Source organism: Solea senegalensis, linkage group LG18 (assembly GCF_019176455.1).
Source record: "Solea senegalensis isolate Sse05_10M linkage group LG18, IFAPA_SoseM_1, whole genome shotgun sequence".
Taxonomy (NCBI): Eukaryota; Metazoa; Chordata; class Actinopteri; order Pleuronectiformes; family Soleidae; genus Solea; species Solea senegalensis.
This window is the reverse complement of record NC_058041.1, coordinates 15,994,535-16,020,972: the sequence shown is the minus strand read 5'-3', so window position 1 is coordinate 16,020,972 and position 26,438 is coordinate 15,994,535. Positions and strand designations below refer to the sequence as shown.

General features: G+C 39.0%; 2 protein-coding genes across 27 annotated transcripts in view; one reads left to right on the top strand and one right to left on the bottom strand.

The window, feature by feature from the left end:
• Positions 1-1,945: 1,945 nt before the first annotated feature.
• Positions 1,946-4,921, bottom strand: zgc:56095 (Ferritin, lower subunit-like). Of its 2 annotated transcripts, none has more exons than XM_044013084.1 (5): positions 4,834-4,921; positions 3,392-3,495; positions 3,148-3,294; positions 2,932-3,057; positions 1,946-2,480 (listed from the first exon to the last, which is right to left on the bottom strand). In XM_044013084.1, the coding sequence occupies exons 2-5, from the start codon at positions 3,491-3,493 to the stop codon at positions 2,331-2,333; spliced, it is 525 nt and encodes a 174-aa protein (XP_043869019.1). In that variant the 5' UTR covers positions 3,494-3,495; positions 4,834-4,921; the 3' UTR covers positions 1,946-2,330. The 2 variants fall into 2 exon arrangements, with proteins under 2 accessions (XP_043869019.1, XP_043869020.1); XM_044013085.1 differs by lacking the exon at positions 4,834-4,921 and adding an exon at positions 4,233-4,580.
• Positions 4,922-6,453: 1,532 nt separating this feature from the next.
• Positions 6,454-26,438, top strand: part of LOC122759679 (receptor-type tyrosine-protein phosphatase H-like) — a 34,713-nt gene continuing 14,728 nt past the window's right edge. For 11 of the 25 annotated variants that reach the window (XM_044014688.1, XM_044014673.1, XM_044014692.1 and 8 more), the window contains exons 1-10: positions 6,454-6,682; positions 7,749-7,785; positions 9,110-9,367; positions 10,277-10,534; positions 10,686-10,943; positions 22,591-22,848; positions 23,020-23,277; positions 24,083-24,340; positions 24,492-24,749; positions 24,901-25,158. In XM_044014688.1, coding sequence (XP_043870623.1) covers positions 6,617-6,682; positions 7,749-7,785; positions 9,110-9,367; positions 10,277-10,534; positions 10,686-10,943; positions 22,591-22,848; positions 23,020-23,277; positions 24,083-24,340; positions 24,492-24,749; positions 24,901-25,158 — 2,167 coding nt within the window. In that variant the 5' untranslated portion in view covers positions 6,454-6,616. Of the gene's footprint in view, positions 6,683-7,748; positions 7,786-9,109; positions 9,368-10,276; positions 10,535-10,685; positions 10,944-19,590; positions 19,947-20,873; positions 20,911-22,590; positions 22,849-23,019; positions 23,278-24,082; positions 24,341-24,491; positions 24,750-24,900; positions 25,159-26,438 lie in introns of those variants that run through there. The other 14 variants (XM_044014681.1, XM_044014671.1, XM_044014677.1 and 11 more) reach the window with 13 other exon arrangements.

The window sequence follows — 26,438 nt, the reverse complement described above, 5'->3', positions numbered from 1 at the left end:
CAGGAGAACTTGGTATGTTTTGAAGCAGATCCAGCTGGTTTTCTTGGACTTTTCCTAACCCTCTTGAATTCACCTGCCCATTATTACACAGTTGATAAAGCTGGCACGTCTTTCCCAATGTACAGTAGCAATGTGTTGGGAGTTTCAAGATGGAGCCAACATGCATGGATTACTGCAACTCCCTCCTGGCTGGTCTTCCTGCATGCGCCATACGACCTCTACAACTCATCCAGAATGCAGCTCGACTGGTCTTCAACTTACCAAAATTCTCCCACACTACACCCCTCCTCCGCTCCCTTCACTGGCTTCCGGTAGCTGCTCGCATCCGCTTCAAGACTCTAGTGCTTGCGTTCCATGCTACAAACGGATCCGGTCCAGCCTACATCCAGGACATGATCAAAACCTACACCCCAGCCCGCCCACTCCGCTCTGCATCGACAAACCGGCTCGCTGCCCCCTCACTGAGAGGATCGCAGAGGCACTCGCAGAACTCAAGACTGTTCACTGTCCTCGCTCCCAAATGGTGGAACGATCTCCCCATCGACATCCGGACAGCTGAAAGCCTCCACATCTTCCGACGCCGACTAAAAACACATTTCTTCCGACTCTACCTCGACTAAGACGACAAAAAAAAAAAAAAAACTTGTACATCGCACTTATGACTAGCACTTCATAGTTTGTTCTACTTGAAGCTCTTACTTACTTCTAGCTCTTATATGTACCCAAATGTTTAAATGCACTTTTGTAAGTCGCTTTGGATAAAAGCGTCTGCTAAATGACATGTAATGTAATGTAATGTAATAATGCATCTTGGATGGAAACCACATGGCCCTTTGTTCAATGACCAAGAGGGCCATAAAACTCTATCTTTCACATCAGTGTAAAAACCACCTCACTGGTCAGTATCGCTCGTACAACAATGCAGTATAATCCAGTTTTTTTCTGGCACCACGAGATCAGCTATACATTTTAAAGGAAGATTATCTGAAATACTGGCGACACCCAAATTCTGAGAATACTATTCACCCAATACCCCGTCGACATTCACGGTGGTAGTTATAATATATTTATTTACAGCGACATAGAATATCAACTAGTCACATGCCGCTTCTGAGGTGTATAAATGTATCAGATCACGAACGTCGGATCCCCACTGTGACATATGACAAGCCGCACACATCGCTGTCTAAATCAACTATTGACGATATAGAGATAGCATTGAACGACCGACACCAGTATATACCATTTTCTTGCAGGAAAGTAATTGTTCAACTCCATTTTAGACCTGTAAGGCAATATCTTAAACCCAATAAAATGGCACATAATACTTACATAATACAAGCAACGGTGATAAATATACATACTATATACTATATTTAAAAACTGCTGCCACAAATATTGTGAGGGAAGTGGTGTCCGATACTGAGTATCAGGACAACAAGAAGGACACGGTTTGGTTGTATTAAATGAGGCTCTTCAAAAAGACCACTGAATAACAGATTCAGGTCCCTTGGAGTTTTTCATATCGGCTAGCGGTGAGGATTACTTGGATTTAAACAATACTTATTTGTACAGGCGACTGAAAATTACCAACGCCGATGGCTCAAACATCCCTAACGACGTTGACGTATGATTTCTAAATTATCTGGGATGCATTTTTTTTACAAGTGGACATAATGCTGGGAGTCTTATAACACAGTCTTATACATACATATCACATACATACACATATCCATACCGGGGGATACCGGGGTCACACGTGCATGAGACTCAACAATCAACTGTTTTAGCAACCCCTGCTGTTGCCCCTGTAATTGTGTTAATGTTGTACATGGAGTTCTTAATCTCACGGTTACTTAATGTGTAAGCAAAGTCCCACTGTTATCTTTACAGTGTTCTATAGGCACAGATGTGATGTAACAGTATGTAAAGAAAGCAAAGCACATCAGGTGTCCACCTGTTTAACAGTATAACATATGACTTAGGGAGAAAAACAAAAAACAAAACAAGGTATCAGCATAATTTATCTTTATTTGATAGCACCATATTCATCAAATTTCTTTTTTTCTTTAAAACCTCTGACACGATGGAATGAACAACACATGATAAAAATGACCCAAGTTGTTTAGCTTATGAAAATAGTTACTTAATGTATTTCTCAAGAAAAAAAAGAGGTATTTCTCGTTACTTTGCTTTTAACTTCTCTTTTGCCACTGGTACAAGAATGAAGTTTGGTCTAGAGTGTCGTGTTGTAGTTTTAATGGAAGTAAATACACACTGTAAGCAACGGTTTCCCTTTGGAAACATATGTCGCTGTGCTGCTGTGACCTTTACAGGGTGTGTTTGTCAAAGAGGTATTCGCCCATCGATCCCTGTGTGTCAGACGCAGTCAAGCGAGTCAGGCTTCCAATGTAATCGCCCAGCTTCTTAATGGTGTCATGGCTGTCCTCCAGGAAGTGCTGCTCAAGGAAGTCACACAGCTGCAAGAGGCAAAACATAAATCAGGAGCAATTAGGTTGTTTGATGATGAAAAAGTTGACCAGTTACTGTGACTATTTGAAATAAAGTATATTAGAAAGATAAAAACTAATGTTTGATTAATGATTGCATTTATGAAACCACATTTCTACTCCATGTCCAATAGTTAGTGGACTATGTGTGTTTGTGCTTGAGATAGAGTTCCCACAGAAGTGACAAAATTGATCAGGTTCTTTGAATGCATCTCGTAAGCTGCTCTCATTAGCTCAACACAATGTGAACCCTGCATTACTTTCACTAGTTTAGAATATTTGAATATTCAACAAATAATACCATCAAATATCATATTAGATATACGGTTTAACACAGCTCTTTGTAACAATGTAGCTCTTCTGCCATATTCACAGCAGGCTTAGAACAAGTTGTGGTGACTGTATGATTCATGACACGTACATGAGGGTCAGTGTTGACACCCGCTCTGCGGTGCACGTCAAGAACACAGGTGTTGAGGGACTTCTGGTGGTCCAGAGAAAAGGACATGGCATCGAGACCACCTCTCCAATCCTCTCTACTTGGTTTCTAAAATACAAAGTGTAGATTTGAATGGAACAACAAGTACACGAATAATGCTCAGATCAAATTTTCTGGAATTTAACATATTGGACTTACAGCAATAGTCTGGAGCAAAATACGGCCTCCTCTCACATTCTGATATTCCAGAAGCTTCTCAGCTTGTTCCCTCTCTTTCACTGAGCGCTCCAGGAAAAAACTGGAGAACTTTGGCAGGGCAACATCGTCCCTGTCAAAGTACATCCCCTGAAAGAGTTGAAAAAAGGGGATATCAAATTTAAGAATTCTGTGTATGAATATGAATATCTGAAAAAAATTGAAATTATGTGAATAAAATTTGTACCAGAGCAAGGTAGGTATAGGATGCATTGAGCTTCAGGTTGATGAGTTTGTTGATGTCTGCCTCACTCTCTGAGTGGAGGTTTTGTTTAACCACAGACTGCATATCTGAAAACAAAGAAATAACTGAAATCAATGTGATTGATATTAAAACAAAACACCAGAGGTCAATCAGCATGTTTTTTCTATGGCTCAGGGCGATATTTCTGGCCATTTTCTTACCAGATAATCTTGTTTTAAAATTAGGACTGCAAAGATTAATCCGTTAGTGCATAGTTAATCATTATTAAAAGAATTTAACTATTATGATTGATTCATTAATTTGAGCATTTTTTTAATAATTAAAACAACTAAATTGTTTTGCAAATAAAGTGAATATTTCCTGGATTATTTACTCCATATAACAAAGAAATCAGTAAAACCGATTCATTTGATGTGAGAACAGAAACACAAGGTGAAACATATTATTGCCCAAGCAAATATACAATGAATTGAGAAAAATAATCGTTAGTTGGGGCACTATTAATAATAATTAATGATATTGTCTGTCTATCTATCTGCATTTTGAGTCTGCACTTCAGTACGGCCCTTTAAATATTATTAATTACATGAAACATTAAAAAAAATCCACTTTGTCCATTAAACCTTTGTATGACTAAAACATTCAACATTCATTCAGTAGCATCAAGTTTCTGAGAACTTCTGCAAACTTAAGATAAATAAGTAATGACTGATTGGCTGGAAACTAGCAAAAATCGGCACGATTAATTGGCCTGAATGATTAATTGATGTACTTCATACAACAACAGTGCCAGTTCAAGAACAAGCCGAGAAATCTTTCTTACCTCTTCTTTCCACAGCCACAGTCACACTACTGAACACTGTCCTGTGCTGTGCAGGGAGCTAATTACACCCCTGCGGTTCGTCTTTTTGCTTTTATGCAACCCGTGTTTAGCTTCTGTGAAACATTACCCAGAGTGTTGTCCTATGCCGTGCAGACAGTGGATTTGCTGGGTTGTCTCGCGGTGAGCGAAGTTGACACACTAGCACTTAAAGCAACTCAAAAACACGCTTCACCGCGCATTTCCAGTCACCTATTGGTGACTCAAGTGTCTCTTAGGTTGAAGATTTAAATGGTCTAGGTTACCTGCCTCCAGGTAATGAAAACCCAGTGGTATAGAAACATGTATTGTTTACTATATTAAAAGCTGGGAATGTAATTAAACCATGTGGCCCAGTGTTGTTCCTTACAGCGAAGCCTTTTATAATGCATTACGTATAGAACTAACGCCACAGAGCAGCGAGAAGTAGCAAAACAAAGAGATGACGATGCTATCTTACTGCGTCTTTGTTAGATAAAGGTTAGCCGAGTTAGCGCCAACTAAACATGACACGTTACACGCTGCTACTATATGTTAATGTTATCTTAGATGTGTCGTCGCTTACCTTCGCCGTAAAGTAACGTTACTCCACTTACTAGCCACCACTGTGGCTGATGGCTGCTTTATCTTCTTGTTTACACCCAACACTGAACTACTTTGCTCGTTTATTTGTTCAGACACTTAGCTCTACTGCCACCTACTGTCTGGAGTAACACATGACATGTTTGTGACAGGGGTACTGCAGACCTAAACAAGATAATTGGATTCAGGTCATAAACAATTGGTGAATAGTATTGAGAAATAAACAGAATGTAAATTGAGTAAAAAATAATAAAATACCCAATCAAAAACATGGTTTCAGGGAGGAGACTGAGTGCCTTTTATTTATAAAACTTTAAAATTGATGGAAGTTGATGGCTGGGCTCACAGGATCCTTGTCTCAAATGGATCCAGGGACGTGTCTGTGTTTAAGTAAATGCATATGATGTTATTTTTCACAGTGTTGTGCACAACAAACACAACAGAGATAAAAGAGTGCAGTCGTAAAATAACAAAAACACGAACAAACAACAACACTACGCTATGTTCACACTGGTCAGACTTTCAAAGCCACAAAATTAGTAAACAGTTCTCGACAGTGACTGTACTTTTAACACCAGACTTAAGTGCTTTCCTACGACGGAGTATTAGGGCCACATTGAGGAAAAATAAATAATCACAAAACCAATTATCCAGGCTAAATTAAATTCCTCGAGACTAGTTTCTAATCTACTTAAAGCCTATTTAAAAGCACAAGTATTAGAGTTAAATCGTGGTGCTACTCTCCTCTGATTCAACACTTTCTTTTTCAGAGGGGCAACACAGTCTAATGTAGTTCGCAGTGAGGCCACTGTACTATCTATGAGGGCGGGAGTAAAATCACAACAGGTAACTTCACATGTACTGACATATGGCACTGAGTCTCTTTGAATGTATTAATATTTTTATCAGACACTGGCTGTAGCTGTATTTTTTATTTTATGTTATTGTAGTTCATTATTGTACAATTAAATGTGAGTAATTAATGATCAGTTAGGAGAGGGTTTTAAGGGAAAAAATCTTCAAGTTTTCCAATCAATACCATAAGTTAAAACAGGATCGAGGGTGTGACTAAAGCAATGAGTTGGTTTATTCACATAAAACCAACTGATTCTAACAGTGAATTAAATGCAGAACTAAGACTATCACGGTCAACATTTACATGGATGTTGAAATACTCTACAATTATGATTTTATCTTTAGTACTAACTCAGATAAGAATTCAGAGAACTCTAATAGGAACTGTGAATAAGGTCCAGGTGGATGATAAACTGTGACTCAGAATTGTTTTTTGCGTTTCCCAACTAGGATGAGAAAGACTGAGAATAAGGCTTTCAAAAGGTAAATATTCAGGTTTGAGCTTGGGGTTGATTAAAAGTCTAGTTAAATTAAAAGTGGCTGCTACTCCTCCTCTGGAGCTATTAATATAAAGATATAATATAATATAATAAGGATGTAACAGGCGGGGTAAAGGTCTCTGTGCTTGTTTAAGCTGTTGTTGAAGCAGCCATTTACTTAGCCACAATATGAGAAGAGTGCAGAGGTTATGAGAGGAGGATATGTTAAGCATTAAAAGTCAACACCAGGGGAATAAAGTAACCAGTGGACTACGCCTTGCTCGGGGTTTAGAGGAATCTTTGCAGAGCTTCGGTGTTGTTCCTGTCACCACACAGGAGGCACAACCCACAGTAGAACAGGTAGATTCTTATGGGTCTACAATCAGTTCACCAGTTCATAATATGTGAGGAGTTGAATCTGTGAACACTGTGATGAGGCCTTTACCGTTCACCTCAGACCTGTGGGTGCTGTGTGTCTTCCTGACTCTCTCTCTCTGGGTAAGATTTGTGTGTGTGTGTGTGTGTGTGTGTACTTTCCTTCAGTCAAGACAATGTAACTCTGAACTGAAGAGGAAACAATGCAGATAAAACCACAGTTAATGCAGACGCTGTGAAACGTTTCAAGACTCCAGATCTTAAGAAGAACGAGTGGGAGCTGTTAAATTCGATACTGGAATTTTAATTAATGGTAGGACAATTGTCCTAATTATTTGTAGTTATCTTTCAATTCAATAACCATTCTAGACCAATGTTTGCATGTTACAATACCTTCAAAGTAAAATCCAGGTAATTCAAGAATTACTAGACTACTATCAGTGTAACACCTTCACATAAAAAGCTTGTGAATCAAATCTGGAAATTACCATTTTATTTACATTTACATGTAAGCATTTAAGCAAAGCGACTTACAAAGGAGGAATAAGCTACATGGAAAAAATCTTGAAAAGAACTCAACTAGATATGAACAGTGGACTGACGGAGGGTGAGAGTGCCAAGGGGGATCCAAGTGCAGTCAGAGATGAAATAGGTCCTTTTATTTTTCCATTGTTATTATAAAGCTATTACATGGTTAAGGATTTACCATAATATTACTTCCCTGTTGTAAAATGATTAACCTACTATTACCCAATGTGGGGATGCACGTTGGTGTAGTGGTTAGCACTCTCACCTTTGCAGCAAGAAGACCCGGGTTCGAGCCCCGGTTGGAACAAGGGCCTTTCTGCATGGAGTTTGCATGTTCTCCCTATGTGTGTGGGTTTTCTTCAGGTTCTCCAGCTTCCTCCCACAGTCCAAAAACATGCAATATGGGATTAGGTAAATTGGATACTCTAAATTGACCATAGGAGTGAGTGTGAGAGTGAATGGTTGTTTGTCTCTATCTGTGTGTGTGGCCCTGCGATGGACTGGCGAACTGTCCAGGGTGTACCCCGCCTATCGCCCTATGTAGCTGATTGGGACAGCACCCCCCGAGACCCTCTGGTGGAGGATAAAGTGGTAGATGATGGATTGATTACCCAATGTATGGTCTTTCACTGTTTTCACACCTTTAATTCTTTGTGTTTAGGGTGTCACTGGCTTCAGCGCAGCGCTGTCACCAGCAGGTAAGTGTCAGCTGAGGTGATGTTACTGCTATCACAATGCAGCTGGTCAATGTTTATTAATGATGATTCATTATTAGTGATTATTGTAGTTCAAACCTTTCTGCAGGATAATATCTATATATATGTATACATATATACATATATATACATACATATATACTATATATGTATACACGTATATATATAGCACACACAGATAACGAGAGAGAGACTGAAGGGGGATTGCCATTGGTTTTGCACGCATGCACACGCACACACATTTTTGGCCATTTATTAAACACCACTGCCACCTGCTGGCTAACCAGACAAAATACATGTATATAGACCCTTTCATTGTATACAAACTTTCCAAGCCTAGCGAGAATGCGCACGCAGTTTGGGGTCCGAAAACGTCACAACAGGTAAGTGTATAGCACGTATGTCCACAGTCCTCCACCGAATAATTCAGAATTTGTTCTTTCGTTGCCGACTAAGGACCACGAACAACACCTAAATAAATTAGTACTAGCCAACGGCAATATTCTGCCTGACCCAGCTTCCATAAAAGAGTGGCTAGATGATATTAGCAAGTGTCCAGATATTCACTCTTACCTTATAGATAAAGCTAGCCCGTACACGCGAGAAAGTCTATGCACATACAAGTCTTACAAGGAACGTTTTTAGCACACCATGTTTACTTGTCAACGTGCTAGCCGGCCGGCAGCTAACTACAAGCTAGCTTTGTCCAAGACCACAGCATAACTTTAGGCCGCATAGGTTTCTTATACATATGTGCACTGTGTCACAACTGACACACATTTCTGTGAAATTCAGGCACCACAAACGAGAGCCTCTTTGACTGCAGTAGCATCACCCCAGTCTTCTCTTTTTAATGCTTGTTTTTTGAAAGGGATGAGATCCTGGAGATATTCTAAAGAACTTGCTGGTTCTATTTTCACAGCCAACTACGCTACAAGTAGGCATTTTATGTCTTGGACTGTTGTACAAGTTAATGGTAGGAGCGTGTTTTCTGACCCCAAACTGCACGCACACATACCAAACAAAAGAACATGGGAGTGTGCCTTTGTTCCCACAGACCTATGTTCCCACAGAAATAAAAAAGTAGATGTAAGGCCAGGACCTCACAATAAAAGAAAAACAACATCAGATGCAAAGTGTCCCTACTCATAAGTAGGACTATTATACATCTTATAATGTGTGTAATATTTTTGCAGTTCATGTTTTTTAAGTGTGAGGTTCAGACTGCTGTGTGTTTGTGTCGCCCCTTTGTGATGAAATACATGATTTTAACATTAAATTGTTTTCTCTTATTCTTTAATCTCAGTTCCTCCAAATGCAGAGGAGTTTAAATCAGTGGGACAGACTGAGACCAGTGTAACTCTGCGGTGGAAAAAAGTGGAAAACATCCTCAGTTACACTCTGGTGTTCAATGGACGAGAGATAAACGTCACTGCATCAGAGAGAAATGTATATGTGACAGAGACAATCTTAGATCTGAACAGTGGAACTAAATACGACTTCAGTCTCTTCACTGTGTTTGAAAACATCAGGAGCAGTGGAGTAAACCTCACTGCAGCCACTGGTAAGATGCTTTTACTCTTTTACAAATTTAAAGGTGCAGTAGGCAGGATGGATCACTGGAGAATGGCTGGAATTTTTACGTTTCATCTACAGGTTATTTAGATGCTAATGATTTTGGGATTACATCTCTGTGTCCTGAGCTCTTCTCATCAGATTAGTAAGGACAGACACAGGCCGCCTTGACACCTGGATTTAAAATGCATTTTCTATGACAGCACCTGACTCACTTGTAAGAACAGGTGTAAATACACGTGGAGAAACGCTATCCGATCGTTATCTGATCACTAAAGGGATCCACAGAGGCTCAATCCCATTTCTGTGTGTTTTGACATCTTAGCTAGCTGGCAAACCAAAGACAGTAGTGTCAGAACACAAACTTAATAATAATAAGAATAAGAATAAGAATAAGAATGATAATAACAATAATAATGATAATAAGAATAAGAATAATAATGATAATAAGAATAAGAATAATAATGATAATAAGAATAAGAATAAAAATTAAAAAAACTAAAAAGGGACTTTCAGATTTCAATAGCCGGCTAGCCGGTGGAAACACGCCATATGTGTGATGGTGATGTGAATAAATTGTTATTTGTAACTGCACTTTCTCTTTTGACTAATATATATTATTTTAACATGTTAATTAATTAAATCATTAATTCTTTTTTAAAGTGTCCCTAGTCATAAGACTATTGAACATCTTACAATGTGTGTAATATTTATATGTTATTATTATTATTATTATTATTATCCTTTTATAAATATAATTTCTACTCAATGTTGTTCAGTAGTGACAGTTCATGTTTTTTAAGTGTGAGGTTCAGACTGCTGTGTGTTTGTGTCGCCCCTTTGTGATGAAATACATGATTTTAACATTAAATTGTTTTCTCTTATTCTTTAATCTCAGTTCCTCCAAATGCAGAGGAGTTTAAATCAGTGGGACAGACTGAGACCAGTGTAACTCTGCAGTGGAAAAAAGTGCAAAGCTTCACCAATTATTTACTCAAGTACAATCGACGAGAGATAAACGTCACTGCACAAGATGGAAATGTATATGTGACACAGACAATCTTAGATCTGAACAGTGGAACTAAATATGACTTCAGTCTCTTCACTGTGTTTGAAAACATCAGGAGCAGTGGAGTAAACCTCACTGCAGCCACTGGTAAGATGCTTTTACTCCATCATAGGTAAAAATCTAAGAACTGATAGAAATTGCTCACTCTATTTAATTGTGATAAAATTAATGAATCGAATGACGCGTTATTCTGTCATTATATAAATCAGTGTCCTCTTCATGTCTTTTTACATTCCAGTCCCTCGTAACACAGAGGAGTTTACATCAGTGGGACAGAATGAGACCAGTGTAACTCTGCAGTGGAAAAAAGTGGAAAGCTTCACCAATTATTTACTCAAGTACAATGGACGAGAGATAAATGTCACTGCACAAGACGGAAATGTATATGTGACACAGACAATCTTGGATCTGAGCAATGGAACTAAATATGACTTCAGTCTCTTCACTGTGTTTGAAAACATCAGGAGCAGTGGAGTAAACCTCACTGCAGCCACTGGTAAGATGCTTTTACATAGTAAAATGTCAGGTATGTTTTATAAAGGCTGGCACATATTAACACAATCACTCCCTATAAAAAAAGCAACACATACCACAAAAAGGAAATAAAGTTTGAAAAAAACAAACTTCCTTCCCTCTCAGCTCCCCAGCCAGCATGTCCATGTGGACCCCATAAGGATTTTATTCAGGCTGACAATATGGGTTCCTCATGGGTTTGTCCATGGTTTTCATTGTGGCCTCAGCCGTGTTTGCCCACACCAAAATTATGCAGGTCAGACCTGCTTGGGACCCATATTTTCAGCCCGAATATAACCCTTATGGGGCTTCACATGGACATGCTGGCTGTGTAAATGGAAGGGAAATAGATAAAAAGGTAAAGCGTCCAAGGTTCACTTTATTGTCATTTATCATGTTCAAAATGAATGAAAATTGTCACACAGGACCATCAGAAATAAATATACAATAAATGCCTAAACCAATATAAAAATACAACCTAGTTAAAACCAAGCATAATGTTTCAAACAGAAAGTGCATCAATCAATGTCCATCAATGAAAGTGCAGAGGGCAGCGAAAGCGTCTCAGGAGACAAACTGCACTTCAGCCTCGAATAACTGTGATTCTTTGAACTGTGGAGGGCAGCATTAAACCTCTCAGTGTACAGCCAGACAGAAATTATTTGGAAAAAGAAGGGGAACTGTGAGTTGTGAGACTGTGTCATTTTCGTCTCTCTCAAACGTGTCCTCCAAGTGTGCAGCCGACAGGATGAGTGGCCCTGTCAGCTGTACACTGCATACAATGTGAAATAGGTTAAAACAATATCGTGAACCAACTGTGGGGAAAAGCCTGAGAGCAAATCCTACATTTTGTTACTTTAAGTAACTTACAGTCATTCAACTTTTCACTGTCCATTTTCTCATGTATGTCACGTGGAAATCTGAATCTGAATCAGTGTGTGTGGTTGTGTGTGAATATGAATTCATTCATTCATTCTTTATTCATCAGTTCCTCCAGCGGCGTCTTTGGTCACAGTGAGTGAACGTTCAGTGACCAGAGTGACTCTGAAGTGGGATGGTGTGAATAGAGACTGGAGCTACTTGCTTCAGATCAATGGCCTTGATGTGACCGTGAGCCCAGACAATTCCTTAGAGTTGTCCTCTTCAGTCACGTCTCTGAAACCTGGGACAGAATATCCCTTCAGTGTGACCACAATGTTCTCCGGACTCAACAGTACTGCTTATACAGGCTTCACAGTAACAGGTATATGATGATGACCTACACCCTGACGATGACCAAACCTGAGACACAGACGTTTGACCAATCAGTCTTCATTATTTTAAGCATATTTTCACCACTTTATCAGTCTATTGGCCGAGCTGCCCACGGCCTAGTGGCAAAGGAACTTGACTTGTAACTGTAAGCCAGTTTGAATCCCAACAACTCAAGGTTACCACTGAACATTGGGGGCACTGCTAAATCTAATATGTGGATCACTGAAAAAGCAGATGGTCCATTGTGGCGACCCAGAGGGAGTGAGAAGCATAGAGGATCTGGCTGATAATGAAGTTTGTAAATCACTCACTTACTCGCACCAAAATCCTTCCACAAAATCAGCAATTCTACACTAAGACAGGAAAAACTTGATCCACTGCTGCCTTCATCAATAAGTTCAAATTTAATGACTTTGGTGTTCCAAATCCTTTGTTCAACTTTACTTTAGTGACACAAACTTGAGGCAGCAGTAGACCAGCAGCTTCTGGTTGTTCCTGATGGACTTTTTCTCTCCAAAAGGCCTGTGTAACAATGAGATTAAGTGCCAAATATGTTCTTGAGACACAATTTTAAGATTACCAAATGTCAGAGTTTAGCAGGCATAGATTTTCGGGCAGCCTGTGGCCAAGGGGAAAGGGAACTTGACTTGTCGCCGGTTCAAATCCCCACCCGGCCAAAAAGGGCTGGGGTACCCCTGAGCAAGGTACCCAACCCCCAATGCTCCCCGGGCGCCACTCAGTGTGGCAGCCCACTGCTCCTAATTCTAGGATGGGTCAAAATGCAGAGGAATACTTTCCCTAAGGGGATTAATAAAAAAAAAAAAACTAACTTTATTTGTTGAGACTCTGTGTCAATACCTCATAAAATCACAAGTGGAAGTAAATAACTATCCCTTTACCATTTGTCTTCACTAACAGTTTGTTCTTATTCATTTCAGCCATAGACTGTGCAAATGTGTTCTGGCACGTGACTAACACATCGATCCAAGGGAATGTTCAAGGTTTATTCTCAATCGCCACAGCCTCTTATAACCAAACCCATGTCAGTCCTGAAGGTAGCAATGTGTCCTTCACTGGCCTTTACCCTGGTGCAACGTACAAAGTGTGTCTCGTGTACAATAAACATTTTACATCCTTTGAACAGTGTCGCCACAATCTAACCATCCGTAAGTACAACTGCAAATACTGTGACTCACCAAAAATAATAACACTGAATTACACGCCTGATGAAATGAAAACCATGTCCTGGTTTTGAAATGATGGTTTATTATTAGTATTGGTATTGTTATTTATTTTTAATTCTTTATTATATTATTAAGATTTATGTATTTTAGTGATTGATTCCTGTCTCACCTGTGAAAAGGGTGTGTCCAGGTCACGCTCCAGCCGACAGAATGCCTTTTTAAGGACTTTTGTTGTTGTTTTTTTGGGGAAGGCTACAGAGCAAACAGTTTTCTGACCGCATTAAAACACTTTTTAACGTATCAGATCACCCCTTTGTTGGTCGCATACGTAGCAACGTTGTTTGGATTGGTTTTTTTTGTTTTGTTTTCATGAAAAGTCAGCCGGAGATTATTGTTTAATAAATATCAAGTGATCAAGATCAAAACACTGTGCGTGCTTTCAAGGAAATGTGTGTCGGACTATCTGTGCCTCAAATGGAACAAGAAGGGTAAACACAGGGTTTGCCGTTAAACACACTCTGTCTCTGTCTCTGTCACATATATATGTGTATGTATATATACATGTGTATATATATGTGTATATATATATATATATATACATCTTGTGTGTTGTTTGTGACAGTAAATAAATTTTTCCACTTGTTTCCAATCAGTTCCTCCAACTTTGAGTGCTCACTGTGAGTACTGGAATGCTGGCTATTCCATCAATATTGTGTGGAATAAACCTTATGGCTTGTGGACTGCAGTGGAGGTGACTGTGTCCGAGCAAACTCACACATTTCCTGAAAATGGGGAGCAGCATGCAACAATACACGGATTCCTTCCTGCCCAAACATACACTGTATCTTTAGTGTCACTGTCTGGGACTGTGAGGCGCTCTGACCCCGTTGTTTTTTCATGTGCTACTGATCCAAGGGGTAAGTCGAAAAAACTTTTATTTCCTCATTTTTTCAGCTTTTTACCATTTTTCTTTCATCACAAAATTCGTATTGGAAAACATAAATGTTCTGTTGTTTTGAGACGATACTGAACTCAGATTTGAATCCCTGTAGGAGTCATTGGCGGAGCATCACTTGGTGTGCTGCTTTTCTGTATCCTGGTATTACTGGTGGTCATCATTATTTATAAAAGACCAAATTTAATCAGGTAGGTACCTCCGCTAACATAACACTGCAGCTTTAATATCTAACACTAATGCAATCTGGCAGTGAACATCTACTGTGTCTTTTCTTTCCCCATAATAGAAACAAGAAACTCTATGGTGGATCCAAAGGCGTCCACAGAAGTTACAAGTAAATAAACCTATAATCACACTTTAAAATTGTCATATTATGGTCATATTACAAAATGCTCAAGCTTTATTCTGTGAGTTGTATGTATGAATGGTCACACGGTGGAACATGTGACTAGCACTGATGCCTAAGGTGGTGGAGTCAGCATTCTCCTCTGCAGAGGAACAGAGACTTAACATGTTGTGTCTCGCATGAAGAAGAGGGAGATTGGAATCACATAAAAGTATTTTACAAAAACATCAACATTTAAATAAATGAGTTATACAGACCGTGCGTAATCTGCATCTCAACACAGTTTAAAGATGTTCTCACTTGTTTACAGCGCGTCAACGGTCAAGTTTCCTGTTCCTTTGGGGCGTGTGTCGCTCTCCCCTCTCTCTCACATCATGTCAGCTGTTTTTTTCTTTTGATTTGTGTATTGTTTTTTTTTCTCTTTTCATTAAAATAGAGGTGTTTCACAAACCTCCTTGCACTAGGCATAAAATGCTTTTAAGGGGCAGGTCGGCTGTGGCAGTATGAAGGGGGTTCGACCTGTCTGTCACTGACAGACGTGGTGCCACTGGAGCTTTCCTGGTTGGTCATGCCGAGGTGATATCCCATAGTGAAACATCTTACTCTGCTGAAAGAACCAGGGTTCGATGGGTTACATCAAGTAATCCATCGTTTTCTCTGGGTTTCCTCCCACAGTCCAAAAACATGCAGAGGTTATTTGACAGTAATGGTTGCATTAACTGCTGACCTGTCCAGGGTGTACCTGCCTTTTGTCCTGTGTCAGCTGGGATTGGCTACAGTGACCATGAGTCATGTGGAGGATTAAGCGGTATGCAATGAATGAATTGATGTGATATTTTAACTGTTTATGTTTTATTTTTGTCAGACCTATACATGTATTTTCGTTTCCAGCTCACTACCACGGGTTAAGTGCAGATGACAACAGAGGTTTCATTGACGAATATAAGGTGGATTAAAAATGTTCTTGTTTTTGTGTAAGATTATAAAATCATAAGGTATCGATGTGTTTTTTCTGTTGACCTATGTGTCAATGACGTGCCAATTCCATGCAGAGCCTTGCTCCTGTTGGCACAACGCAGAAACATAAAGTCTGCACCCTGCCTGGAAACAAAGCAAAGAATCGTTTCAACAACATCCTGCCGTGTAAGTCTGGCTCTGCGACACCGCTGACAGTGTTCCACTAAGTCACTGAAGCATCTCCTCATAACTGTGTTCACCTGTTTCATCCTAGATGACTGGTCTCGGGTGAAGCTTAATACATCCAAGTCCAAGGGGAGGTCTGACTACATTAATGCTAATTACATTCCAGTAGGTATCACTGGATGACTTTATCATTGAAAAATAAACAGGTTGTTTAACAAAGCAAATTTATGGCAATATTACACCTCTGTAGAAAGATTATGAAATGCTGCTTTTCAATTAATGATATCTAATTAGAATGTTCGAATGCAACAAACGGAAAACTCCCCAAATCACTCCTCCCTTTTTGTCTATCTCAGGGCTACAACAGCAAGAAAGAGTTCATCGCCACTCAGGGTCCTCTGCCCTCCACTGTCAATGATTTCTGGAGGATGATTTGGGAGCAACAGGTGAAAGGCATCGTCATGGTAACCAACTGCGTTGAGGGAGGACGGGTGAGTCTCCGGGAATATCTGTATGGAAGTATGTTTTGTTATAAGATTTAAAGACAGGAGCAAATTCAAGAATCTCATCACTTTGCATTGGTGTTACTAGAATGGAATAGAATCATTCTTTCTTTCTTCATCCAAAAAAAGTCGCTCGGAGGAGTTGGAAAGTCGCCAGATTTAGCGATAAAGTCGCTAAGTTGGCAACACTGGCCGTCACTCACAATTTTTAAACACACACAACTTAGAGCAGTGAACAGTACCACAGCCAATCAAAGGCAAAGACCCGCCCTAGCTCTGTCTCTTATTGGTTTATACCACGATATGATCCTACCATCAGTGCAAATCGCATGTGCAAATCAAAATACTGGAATTACCCTTTAAGTTAAAAACTGGACTCAAGTTGTTTGTCAGCAGACTGTTGTAAATTGTCATTACATATCTATTTTTACTCTAATGTTTCCTTTTCTTAGCCCAAGTGTGATCATTACTGGCCTGAAGACAGCACGCCTTGCTTTTACAAAGGGGTGTGGGTCACCATCACATCTGAGCAAGAGGAACCCTACTGGACATTGAGGGAATTTAGTGTGAGACATGTATGAAACACCTTTAAAATCTAGTTTTTGTTTGAAATGAGGACATCTACCTTTTGGGTTTAACACTCCTCTGTGTGAATCTTCTATGTGAATCAGATCGACTCCTCAGAGGAGCGCACAGTGACACACTTCCACTTCACAGCCTGGCCTGACCACGGAGTCCCCGAGGGCACTATCCCCCTGATCCAGTTCAGAGGACTGGTGAGATCGCACATGGAGAAAGAAGGGGCTGGAGCACCAACTGTGGTTCACGGCAGGTACAGAAAAATTGTCTCTGTCACGGAATACTATCAGAACTTTTATGCATTGATTGTTAGTCAGTGAAACCACAGCCCACAGCATTTATCTCTAGTGCTGTAAGGCACACTCAAGGAGAAGTCCCTAATATAATATATTATATTATGTAGCCTTACTGCCCGTCATGTTACAGTCACAATGATCAGCTGCTTCTGTTGCTGTGTTCTCTCTGTGTTAGTGCTGGAGTGGGGGGGACAGGCACGCTAATTGCCCTGGATGTGCTGCTGCAGCAGCTCGGCCACAACAATGCAGTGAGCGTCTATGCTGTTGTGCACAAGATGAGACAGAGTCGAACACACATGGTGCAGACGGAGGTAAAACAGGTCATATTACACCACTACAGGCCAAGCTGTTCGGCTTCCTCAGTTATGTTGTAAATATAAGGTTGGGTAATTACATTTTCAAACATACCCTTTGCAAATTTGCTCACTTATGAAAGTAGTTTCACATTTCTGTCCTCTGAAACAGGGGTTCTTAAATGTACCTATCTTAAGACAAATGTTTTTGAACACATCCACACAATGATTCATGAAGTAACTTTATTTATTTACTTTCTTTCTCTTCAGTGGCAGTATATTTTCCTGCACCAGTGCATCATGGACTGTCTGGAACAAGATGAGAGTGAAGACGTTGTGTACGATGACGTGGACATGATGTACGCCAACGCCACTGCCCTCCAAGAGCTTCGTTAACCCCAGACACACGATATTCAACCCTTTTGGGGTTTTTTTTCCCTGTAGATATACTTGTTTTAAATTTAGGGACTGTATATTTACTTTCACCGCACTTTAGGTTTTCTTTTTTGTTGCCAAATATCTAGTATGAATAATATTGTGAGATAAAGCACCACCACAGGGTTCAGATGTTATTTCAAATTACTTTTATTAAAAGCTTGGGAGCACATATCCAGTTAATAAGGATAGATTAATTTGATTTAATATAGAGCTTTTAATTAAAGGAAACACATCTTTAAAAAGTTTAGTGGGAATGGGATCTGTGACAGATTGATGGTTTGGATGAAATCAGTGTGACCGGCTGATGATTGATGTGTTAGATTTAGGCGGGAACTAGCTAGGTTCATAGTTAACACACTATAGAGTTTTGACTTATTTTCCGTTACTGACGCATATGAAAGCCTGAAGTTGTCAATATTGATAATAAAATACAAGACATTATTTAATTATCATATCAACAATCTGTGTTAAATATCTATGTGAAATAATTGAGAAAATTGTTCAAACTCAATGAGGCATTCATTTTCACAGAGACAATTTTTATTTTATTAGTCATGTTTGTTCCAAGAAGTCCGTTTTTATTTCCCCATGAACCACATCCATCCCCGCACTTTTGAGCAGCATAATTATATTATATTGTTGTACTATACACGTTGTTATATATCATCCTATGTGTATATACTAGTTAGTGTTTGTATGTTATTTTTGTCTGATTATCCTTAACTATCCTAATCTTAGTCGTATTAATTATTATACATACTTTACTTTATTAATCACCTTTCTCTGCATTTAACCCACCCAGCAGCACGTAAATCGGTACATGATCACTTTCAAGGTTTGTATGGACTAAGATCGACGACATGAGCAACATGGTAAATATGAATGTTATGTATCAGTAAGATTATGGTGCAAAACATACTAAAGAATAACAGGCATGGTGTCTATGTAGCACAAAAGCTTGTGAGGAAATGCTGTTATCATTTCTTGATGTGAACTTCCTCCTCATATTTCCCCAGTGAACGCTGTTTAACAATGATACTTTTGACATTTGATTTAGTTCTGCATCATTAAATTAGACGCTCACTGGACCTGATGTTAAAATGGTGCAGTTGCTGTTTTTTCCTTTTTTTCTTTTCGGTAGTTCTGTATACATAAACCACATGCTATAAATATTACTTCCTGTCATGACAGTGCAAAGGAACCACTAAAGAAGAATAAACCAACTAGCATGTGAAACTAGCAGAGGGTGGGTGATTGTGACTAACATGTGAATACAAATGATCATAGAATAATGGTAGTAGCAGTCATAATTACAGTAGTGCTATATTGTGTAATATCACACTGTCATTTTCAGTTTTCAAGTGCAATCCTGGTTTAAATTGTAAATATTAAGCCCATTCTATATATTTGTATAATCCTAATAGTCACCATCTTCTTTATTGTACATTTATGCATGTTTCCATTGTGGGAGTAATACATCATTATCTTATTTGATCTTATCTTGTATCCAAACATAGCCCAATAATAAGTATATCACAGCCAAATTGACTTGCTTGACGTGCTTTGATAAGCTGTTGCACACTTTGGCCGTTAATAAGGAAGTAACAGGCGGGGCAAAGGTCTCTGTGCTTGTTCAAGGCCAAAAGGGAGAAGCAGCCATTTACTTAGTCACTTGCCACAATATGAGAAGAGTGCAGAGGTTATGAGAGGAGGACATGTTAAGAATTAAAAGTCAACACCAGTGGAATAAAGTTACCAGTGGACTACGTCTTGCCCGGGGTTTAGAGGAATCTTTACAGGACTTTGGTGTTGTTGCTGTCAACACACAGGAGGCACAACCGCACAATAGAACAGAGGGATTCTTATAGGTCTACAAACAGTTCACCAGTTCATAATATGTGAGGAGTTGAATCAGTCAACACTGTGATGAGGCCTTTACCGTTCACCTCAGACCTGTGGGTGCTGTGTGTCTTCCTGACTCTCTCTCTCTGGGTAAGTTTTTTCTTCGCTCCCCTCTGTGATCTGATAGTGTGTGTGTGTGTGTGTCAAGACAATGTAACGCTGAATTGAAGAGGAATGCAGATAAAACCACAGTTAATGTAGACGCTGTGAAACGTTTCAAAACTCCAGATGTTAAGAAGAACGAGTGGGAGCTGTTATATTAGATACTGCAGAAGTTTATAATGCTGTTTGGTTTTTTTTGTATGGATGACAAAAATGCTGTTAATGATATATTTGTACACAGACATCCACTAATGGTAGGACAATTGTGCCCCAATTATTTTTAATTACAGGAGTAGAATAAACAAACAAACAAAAACCACAAGTTCAACAACCATTCTAGACCAGTTTGCATGTTTTCTGGTTCCTCGAAGTAAGTTGCTGTGTTTGTGTATGAGAAAGAACACAAAAGATTATTATTATCATTATTATTAAGTTGGGCAACACTTTACTTTATGATAATAATAATAATGATGATAATGATAATAATAATAATAATTAATATTGTGGTAATAAGAAGACAACATTAATTAATTATTAATCATTAACATTAATGCTACAATAGCGCCAACATTTTTGAATCAAATTTGGTAATTACCATTTTTACATTTAAATTTAACCATTTAGCAGATGCTTTTATCCAAAGCAACTTACAAAGGAGGAATAAGTACGTAGAAGAAGTATTGAAAAGAACACAGCTTGATATGAACAGTGGACTGACAGGCTGAGAGTACAAAGGTGGATCCAAGTGCAGTCGGAGATGAAATAGGTTCTTTTTTGTTTCCATTGTTATTATAAAGCTATTACTTGGTTAAGGATTTACCATAATATGACTTCCCTGTTGTAAAATGATTAACCTACTATTACCCAATGTATGGTCTTTCACTGTTTTCGTCACATTTAATCCTTTGTGTTTAGGGCGTCACTGGCCTCAATGCAGCACCGTCACCAGCAGGTAAGTGTCAGCTGATGTGATGTTTTAACTTTCTGCTATCACAGTGCAGACTTGTCTAACTGCTGCTGGTCAATGTTAATTAATGATGATTCATTAGTAATGATTATTGTAGTTCAAACCTTTCTGCAGGTTAATATGTATATATATATGTATATATATATATATATATATATATATATATATATATATATGAAGACATACTGATTTGGATTAAGTTCACTTTTTTGAATCATAACACTATGGCAATTTGAAGTAACTTGATGGAAGAAATGTGTTTATTATATTATGTATATATATAGATATATATATATATCTATATATATACATATATACTATATATGTATATGCATTCATATATAGCACAAACATATCACAGAGAGAGAGAGAGACAGACTGAAGGGGGAATGCCATGGGTTTTCCTGCACATACACACACAGAGACATTTTTGGCCATTCATTAAACACCACTGCCACCTGCTGGCTTACCAGACAAAATACATATATATATAGAGCCTTTCATTGTATACAAACGTTCCAAGCCTAGCTAGAATGCGCACGCAGTTTGGGGTCCGAACACGTCACAACAGGTAAGTGCGTAGCACGTATGTCCACAGTCCTCCACCGAATATTAATGAATGTGTTCACACCTAAATAAATTAGTACTAGCCAACGGCAATATTCTGCCTGACCCAGCGTTCATAAAAGATTGGCTAGATGATATTAGCAAGTGTCCAGATATTCACTCTTACCTTATGGATGAAGCTAGCCCGTACACGCAAGAAAGTCTATGCACATACAAGTCTTACAAGGAACGTTGTTAGCACACCATGTTTACTTGTCAACGTGCTAGCCGGCCGGCAGCTAACTACAAGCTAGCTACGTCCAAGACCACAGCATAACTTTAGGCCGCATAGGTTTCTTATACATATGTGCACTGTGTCACAACTGACACACATTTCTGTGAAATTCAGGCTCTTCATCATAATCTAACAGAAAGAGTTGATAAATGATAACTTATATGAAATGAACTGAGCACCACAAACGCGAGCCTCTTTGACTGCAGTAGCATCACCCCAGTCTTCTCTTTTTAATGCTTGGAACCACAGAAGATTTTTTTGAAAGGGATGAGATCCTGGAGAGATTCTAAAGAACTTGCTGGTTCTATGTTCACAGCCAACTATGCTACAAGTAGGCATTTTATGTGTTGGACTGTTGTACAAGTTAATGTGTGTTTTCTGACCCCAAACTGCACGCACACATTTCTGTGACATAGCTCTTGAAAGGGTCTATACCAAACAAAAGAACATGGGGTGCCTTTGTTCCCACAGAAATAAAAAAGTAGATGTAAGGCCAGGACCTCAGAATAAAAGCAAAACAATATCAGATGCATGATTTAATTTCCTACTGACAAGGAGGGAGAATTTGTTTTACACAGGGCATCACAGACATGCTGTAGGGACAGAAGTGGACACTTTAATATACATTAATGAAACCATTCATTCCTTTTTAAAGTGTCCCTACTCATAAGTAGGACTATTATACATCTTATAATGTGTGTAATATTTTTACAGTTCATGTTTTTTAAGTGTGAGGTTCAGACTGCTGTGTGTTTGTGTCGCCCCTTTGTGATGAAATACATGATTTTAACATTAAATTGTTTTCTCTTATTCTTTAATCTCAGTTCCTCCAAATGCAGAGGAGTTTAAATCAGTGGGACAGACTGAGACCAGTGTAACTCTGCAGTGGAAAAAAGTGGAAAGCTTCACCAATTATTTACTCAAATACAATGGACGAGAGATAAACGTCACTGCATCAGAGAGAAATGTATATGTGACACAGACAATCTTGGATCTGAGCAGTGGAACTAAATATGACTTCAGTCTCTTCACTGTGTTTGAAAACAACACGAGCAGTGGAGTAAACCTCGCTGCAGCCACTGGTAAGATGCTTTTACTCCATCATAGGTCAAAATCTAAGAACTGATAGAAATTGCTCACTCTGTTTAATTGTGATGAAATAAATGAATTTAATGAAACATTATACAAACATTATTGTGAAAAATCTGTTCTTTTATAAATCAGCGTCCTCTTCATGTCTTTTTACATTTCAGCCCCTCGTAACACAGAGGAGTTTAAATCAGTGGGACAGACTGAGACCAGTGTAACTCTGCAGTGGAAAAAAGTGGGAAACATCCTCAGTTACACTCTAGTGTTCAATGGACGAGAAATAAACGTCACTGCACAAGACGGAAATGTATATGTGACACAGACAATCTCAGGTCTCAGCAGTGGAACTAAATATGACTTCAGTCTCTTCACTGTGTTTGAAAACATCAGGAGCAGTGGAGTAAACCTCACTGCAGCCACTGGTAAGATGCTTTTACTCTTTTACAAATTTAAAGGTGCAGTAGGCAGGATGGATCACTGGAGAATGGCTGGAATTTTTAAGTTTCATCTACAGGTTATTTAGATGCTAATGATTTTGGGATTACATCTCTGTGTCCTGAGCTCTTCTCATCAGATTAGTAAGGACAGACACAGGCCGCCTTAACACCTGGATTTAAAATGCATTTTCTATGACAGCACCTGACTCACTTGTAAGAACAGGTGTAAATACACGTGGAGAAACGCTATCCAATCGTTATCTGATCACCAAAGGGATCCACAGAGGCTCAATACCATTTCTGTGTGTTTTGACATCTTAGCTAGCAAACCAAAGACAGTAGTGTCAGAACACAAACTTAATAATAATAATAATAATAATAATAATAATAAGAATAAGAATAAAAATAAAAAGGGACTTTCAGATTTCACTAGCCAGCAAGCCAGTGGAAACACGCCATATGTGTGATGGTGATGTGAATAAATTGTTATTTGTAACTGCACTTTCTCTTTTGACTAATATATTATTTTAACATGTTAATTAATTAAATCATTAATTCTTTTTTAAAGTGTCCCTAGTCATAAGACTATTAAACATCTTACAATGTGTGTAATATTTAAATATTATTATTATTATGGTTTTTAAATATAATTTCTACTCAGTGTCGTTCAGTAGTGACAGTTCATGTTTTTTAAGTGTGAAGTTCAGACTGCTGTGTGTTTGTGTCGCCCCTTTGTGATGAAATACATGATTTTAACATTAAATTGTTTTCTCTTATTCTTTAATCTCAGTTCCTCCAAATGCAGAGGAGTTTAAATCAGTGGGACAGACTGAGACCAGTGTAACTCTGCAGTGGAAAAAAGTGGAAAGCTTCACCAATTATTTACTCAAGTACAATGGACGAGAGATAAACGTCACTGCACAAGACGGAAATGAATATGTGACACAGACAATCTTAGATCTGAACAGTGGAACTAAATATGACTTCAGTCTCTTCACTGTGTTTGAAAACATCAGGAGCAGTGGAGTAAACCTCACTGCAGCCACTGGTAAGATGCTTTTACTCCATCATAGGTAAAAATCTAAGAACTGTTAGAAATTTCTCACTCTATTTAATTGTGATGAAATAAATGAATTGAATGACGCGTTATTCTGTCATTTTATAAATCAGTGTCCTCTTCATGTCTTTTTACATTCCAGTCCCTCGTAACACAGAGGAGATTACATCAGTTGAACAGAATGAGACCAGTGTAACTCTACAGTGGAAAAAAGTGGGAAACATCCTCAGTTACACTCTAGTGTTCAATGGACGAGAGATAAACGTCACTGCATCAGACATAAATGAATATGTGACAGAGACAATCTCAGGTCTCAGCAGTGGAACTAAATATGACTTCAGTCTCTTCACTGTGTTTGAAAACATCAGGAGCAGTGGAGTAAACCTCACTGCAGCCACTGGTAAGATGCTTTTACTCCATCATAGGTAAAAATCTAAGAACTGTTAGAAATTTCTCACTCTATTTAATTGTGATGAAATAAATGAATTGAATGACGCGTTATTCTGTCATTTTATAAATCAGTGTCCTCTTCATGTCTTTTTACATTCCAGTCCCTCGTAACACAGAGGAGATTACATCAGTTGAACAGAATGAGACCAGTGTAACTCTACAGTGGAAAAAAGTGGAAAACATCCTCAGTTATACTCTAGTGTTCAATGGACGAGAGATAAACGTCACTGCATCTGACAGAAATGAATATGTGACACAGACAATCTCAGGTCTCAGCAGTGGAACTAAATATGACTTCAGTCTCTTCACTGTGTTTGAAAACATCAGGAGCAGTGGAGTAAACCTCGCTGCAGCCACTGGTAAGATGCTTTTACTCTTTTACAAATTTAAAGGTGCAGTAGGCAGGATGGATCACTGGAGAATGGCTGGAATTTTTAAGTTTCATCTACAGGTTATTTAGATGCTAATGATTTTGGGATTACATATCTGTGTCCTGAGCTCTTCTCATCAGATTAGTAAGGACAGACACAGGCCTCCTTAACACCTGGATTTAAAATGCATTTTCTATGACAGCACCTGACTCACTTGTAAGAACAGGTGTAAATACACGTGGAGAAACGCTATCCAATCGTTATCTGATCACTAAAGGGATCCACAGAGGCTCAATACCATTTCTGTGTGTTTTGACATCTTAGCTAGCTGGCAAACCAATCGAGTGCAGCCTTAGGAGGTCACAAGCCAGTGTCTTTTTGAGCTGGTCCCAAGCCCGGATAAATGCAGAGGGTTGTGTCAGGAAGGGCATCCGGCGTAAAACTTGTGCCAAAACCAAATATGCAAATCGAACCTATGACTTCCATACCGGATCGGTCGAGGCCCGGGTTAACAACGACTGCCATTGGTGCCGATAACCTACAGGGTAACAGTGGAAATTGGGCTAGTGTGGGTCGAAGGAGGAGAGGAGGAAGGCGGCTTCAGAAACAGAGAGAAAAGAGGAAAGGCAAGAGTCTGGGACTGAGAGTAGGGACTTTGAATATTGGGACGATGACGGGAAACGCTAGAGAGTTGAGTGACATGATGCAGAGAAGGAAGGTGGATATACTGTGTGTCCAGGAGACCAGGTGGAAAGGTAACAAGGCGAGAAGCTTAGGTGCAGGTTTTAAGTAGTACTACTATGGTATTGATAGGAAGAAAAATGGAGTAGGGGTTATCCTAAAGGAGGAGTTTGTTAGGAATGTCCTGGAAGTGAAAAGAGTGTCAGATAGACTGATGAGTCTGAAGCTTGAAATTAAAGGTGTGATGTTAAATGTTATTAGTGGCTATGCCCTACAGGTGGGATGTGAATTAGAGGAGAAGGAAACATTCTGGAGTGAGTTAGATGAAGTGATGCAGAATATCCCCAGAGGTGAGAGAGAGGTAATTGGTGCAGACTTCAATGGACATGTTGGTGCAGGAAATAGAGGTGATGAAGAAGTGATGGGCAGGTTTGGTATCCAAGACAGGAACACAGAGGGACAGATGGTGGTAGACTTTGCAAAAAGGATGTAAATGTCTGTAGTAAATACTTTCTTCCAGAAGAGGCATGAGCATTGGGTAACTTATAAGAGCGGAGACAGGAGCACACAGGTAGACAACATCTTGT

Excerpts from the sequence above, each read along its gene's own strand:
- zgc:56095 (XM_044013084.1), bottom strand. The coding sequence starts at position 3,493 with ATGCAGTCTGTGGTTAAACAAAACCTCCACTCAGAGAGTGAGGCAGAC. Across the intron at positions 3,058-3,147 it reads TTTTGCTCCAGACTATTGCT|AAACCAAGTAGAGAGGATTG; the intron begins GTAAGTCCAATA and ends TTTGTATTTTAG. Across the intron at positions 2,481-2,931 it reads GTGTCAACACTGACCCTCAT|CTGTGTGACTTCCTTGAGCA; the intron begins GTACGTGTCATG and ends TGCCTCTTGCAG.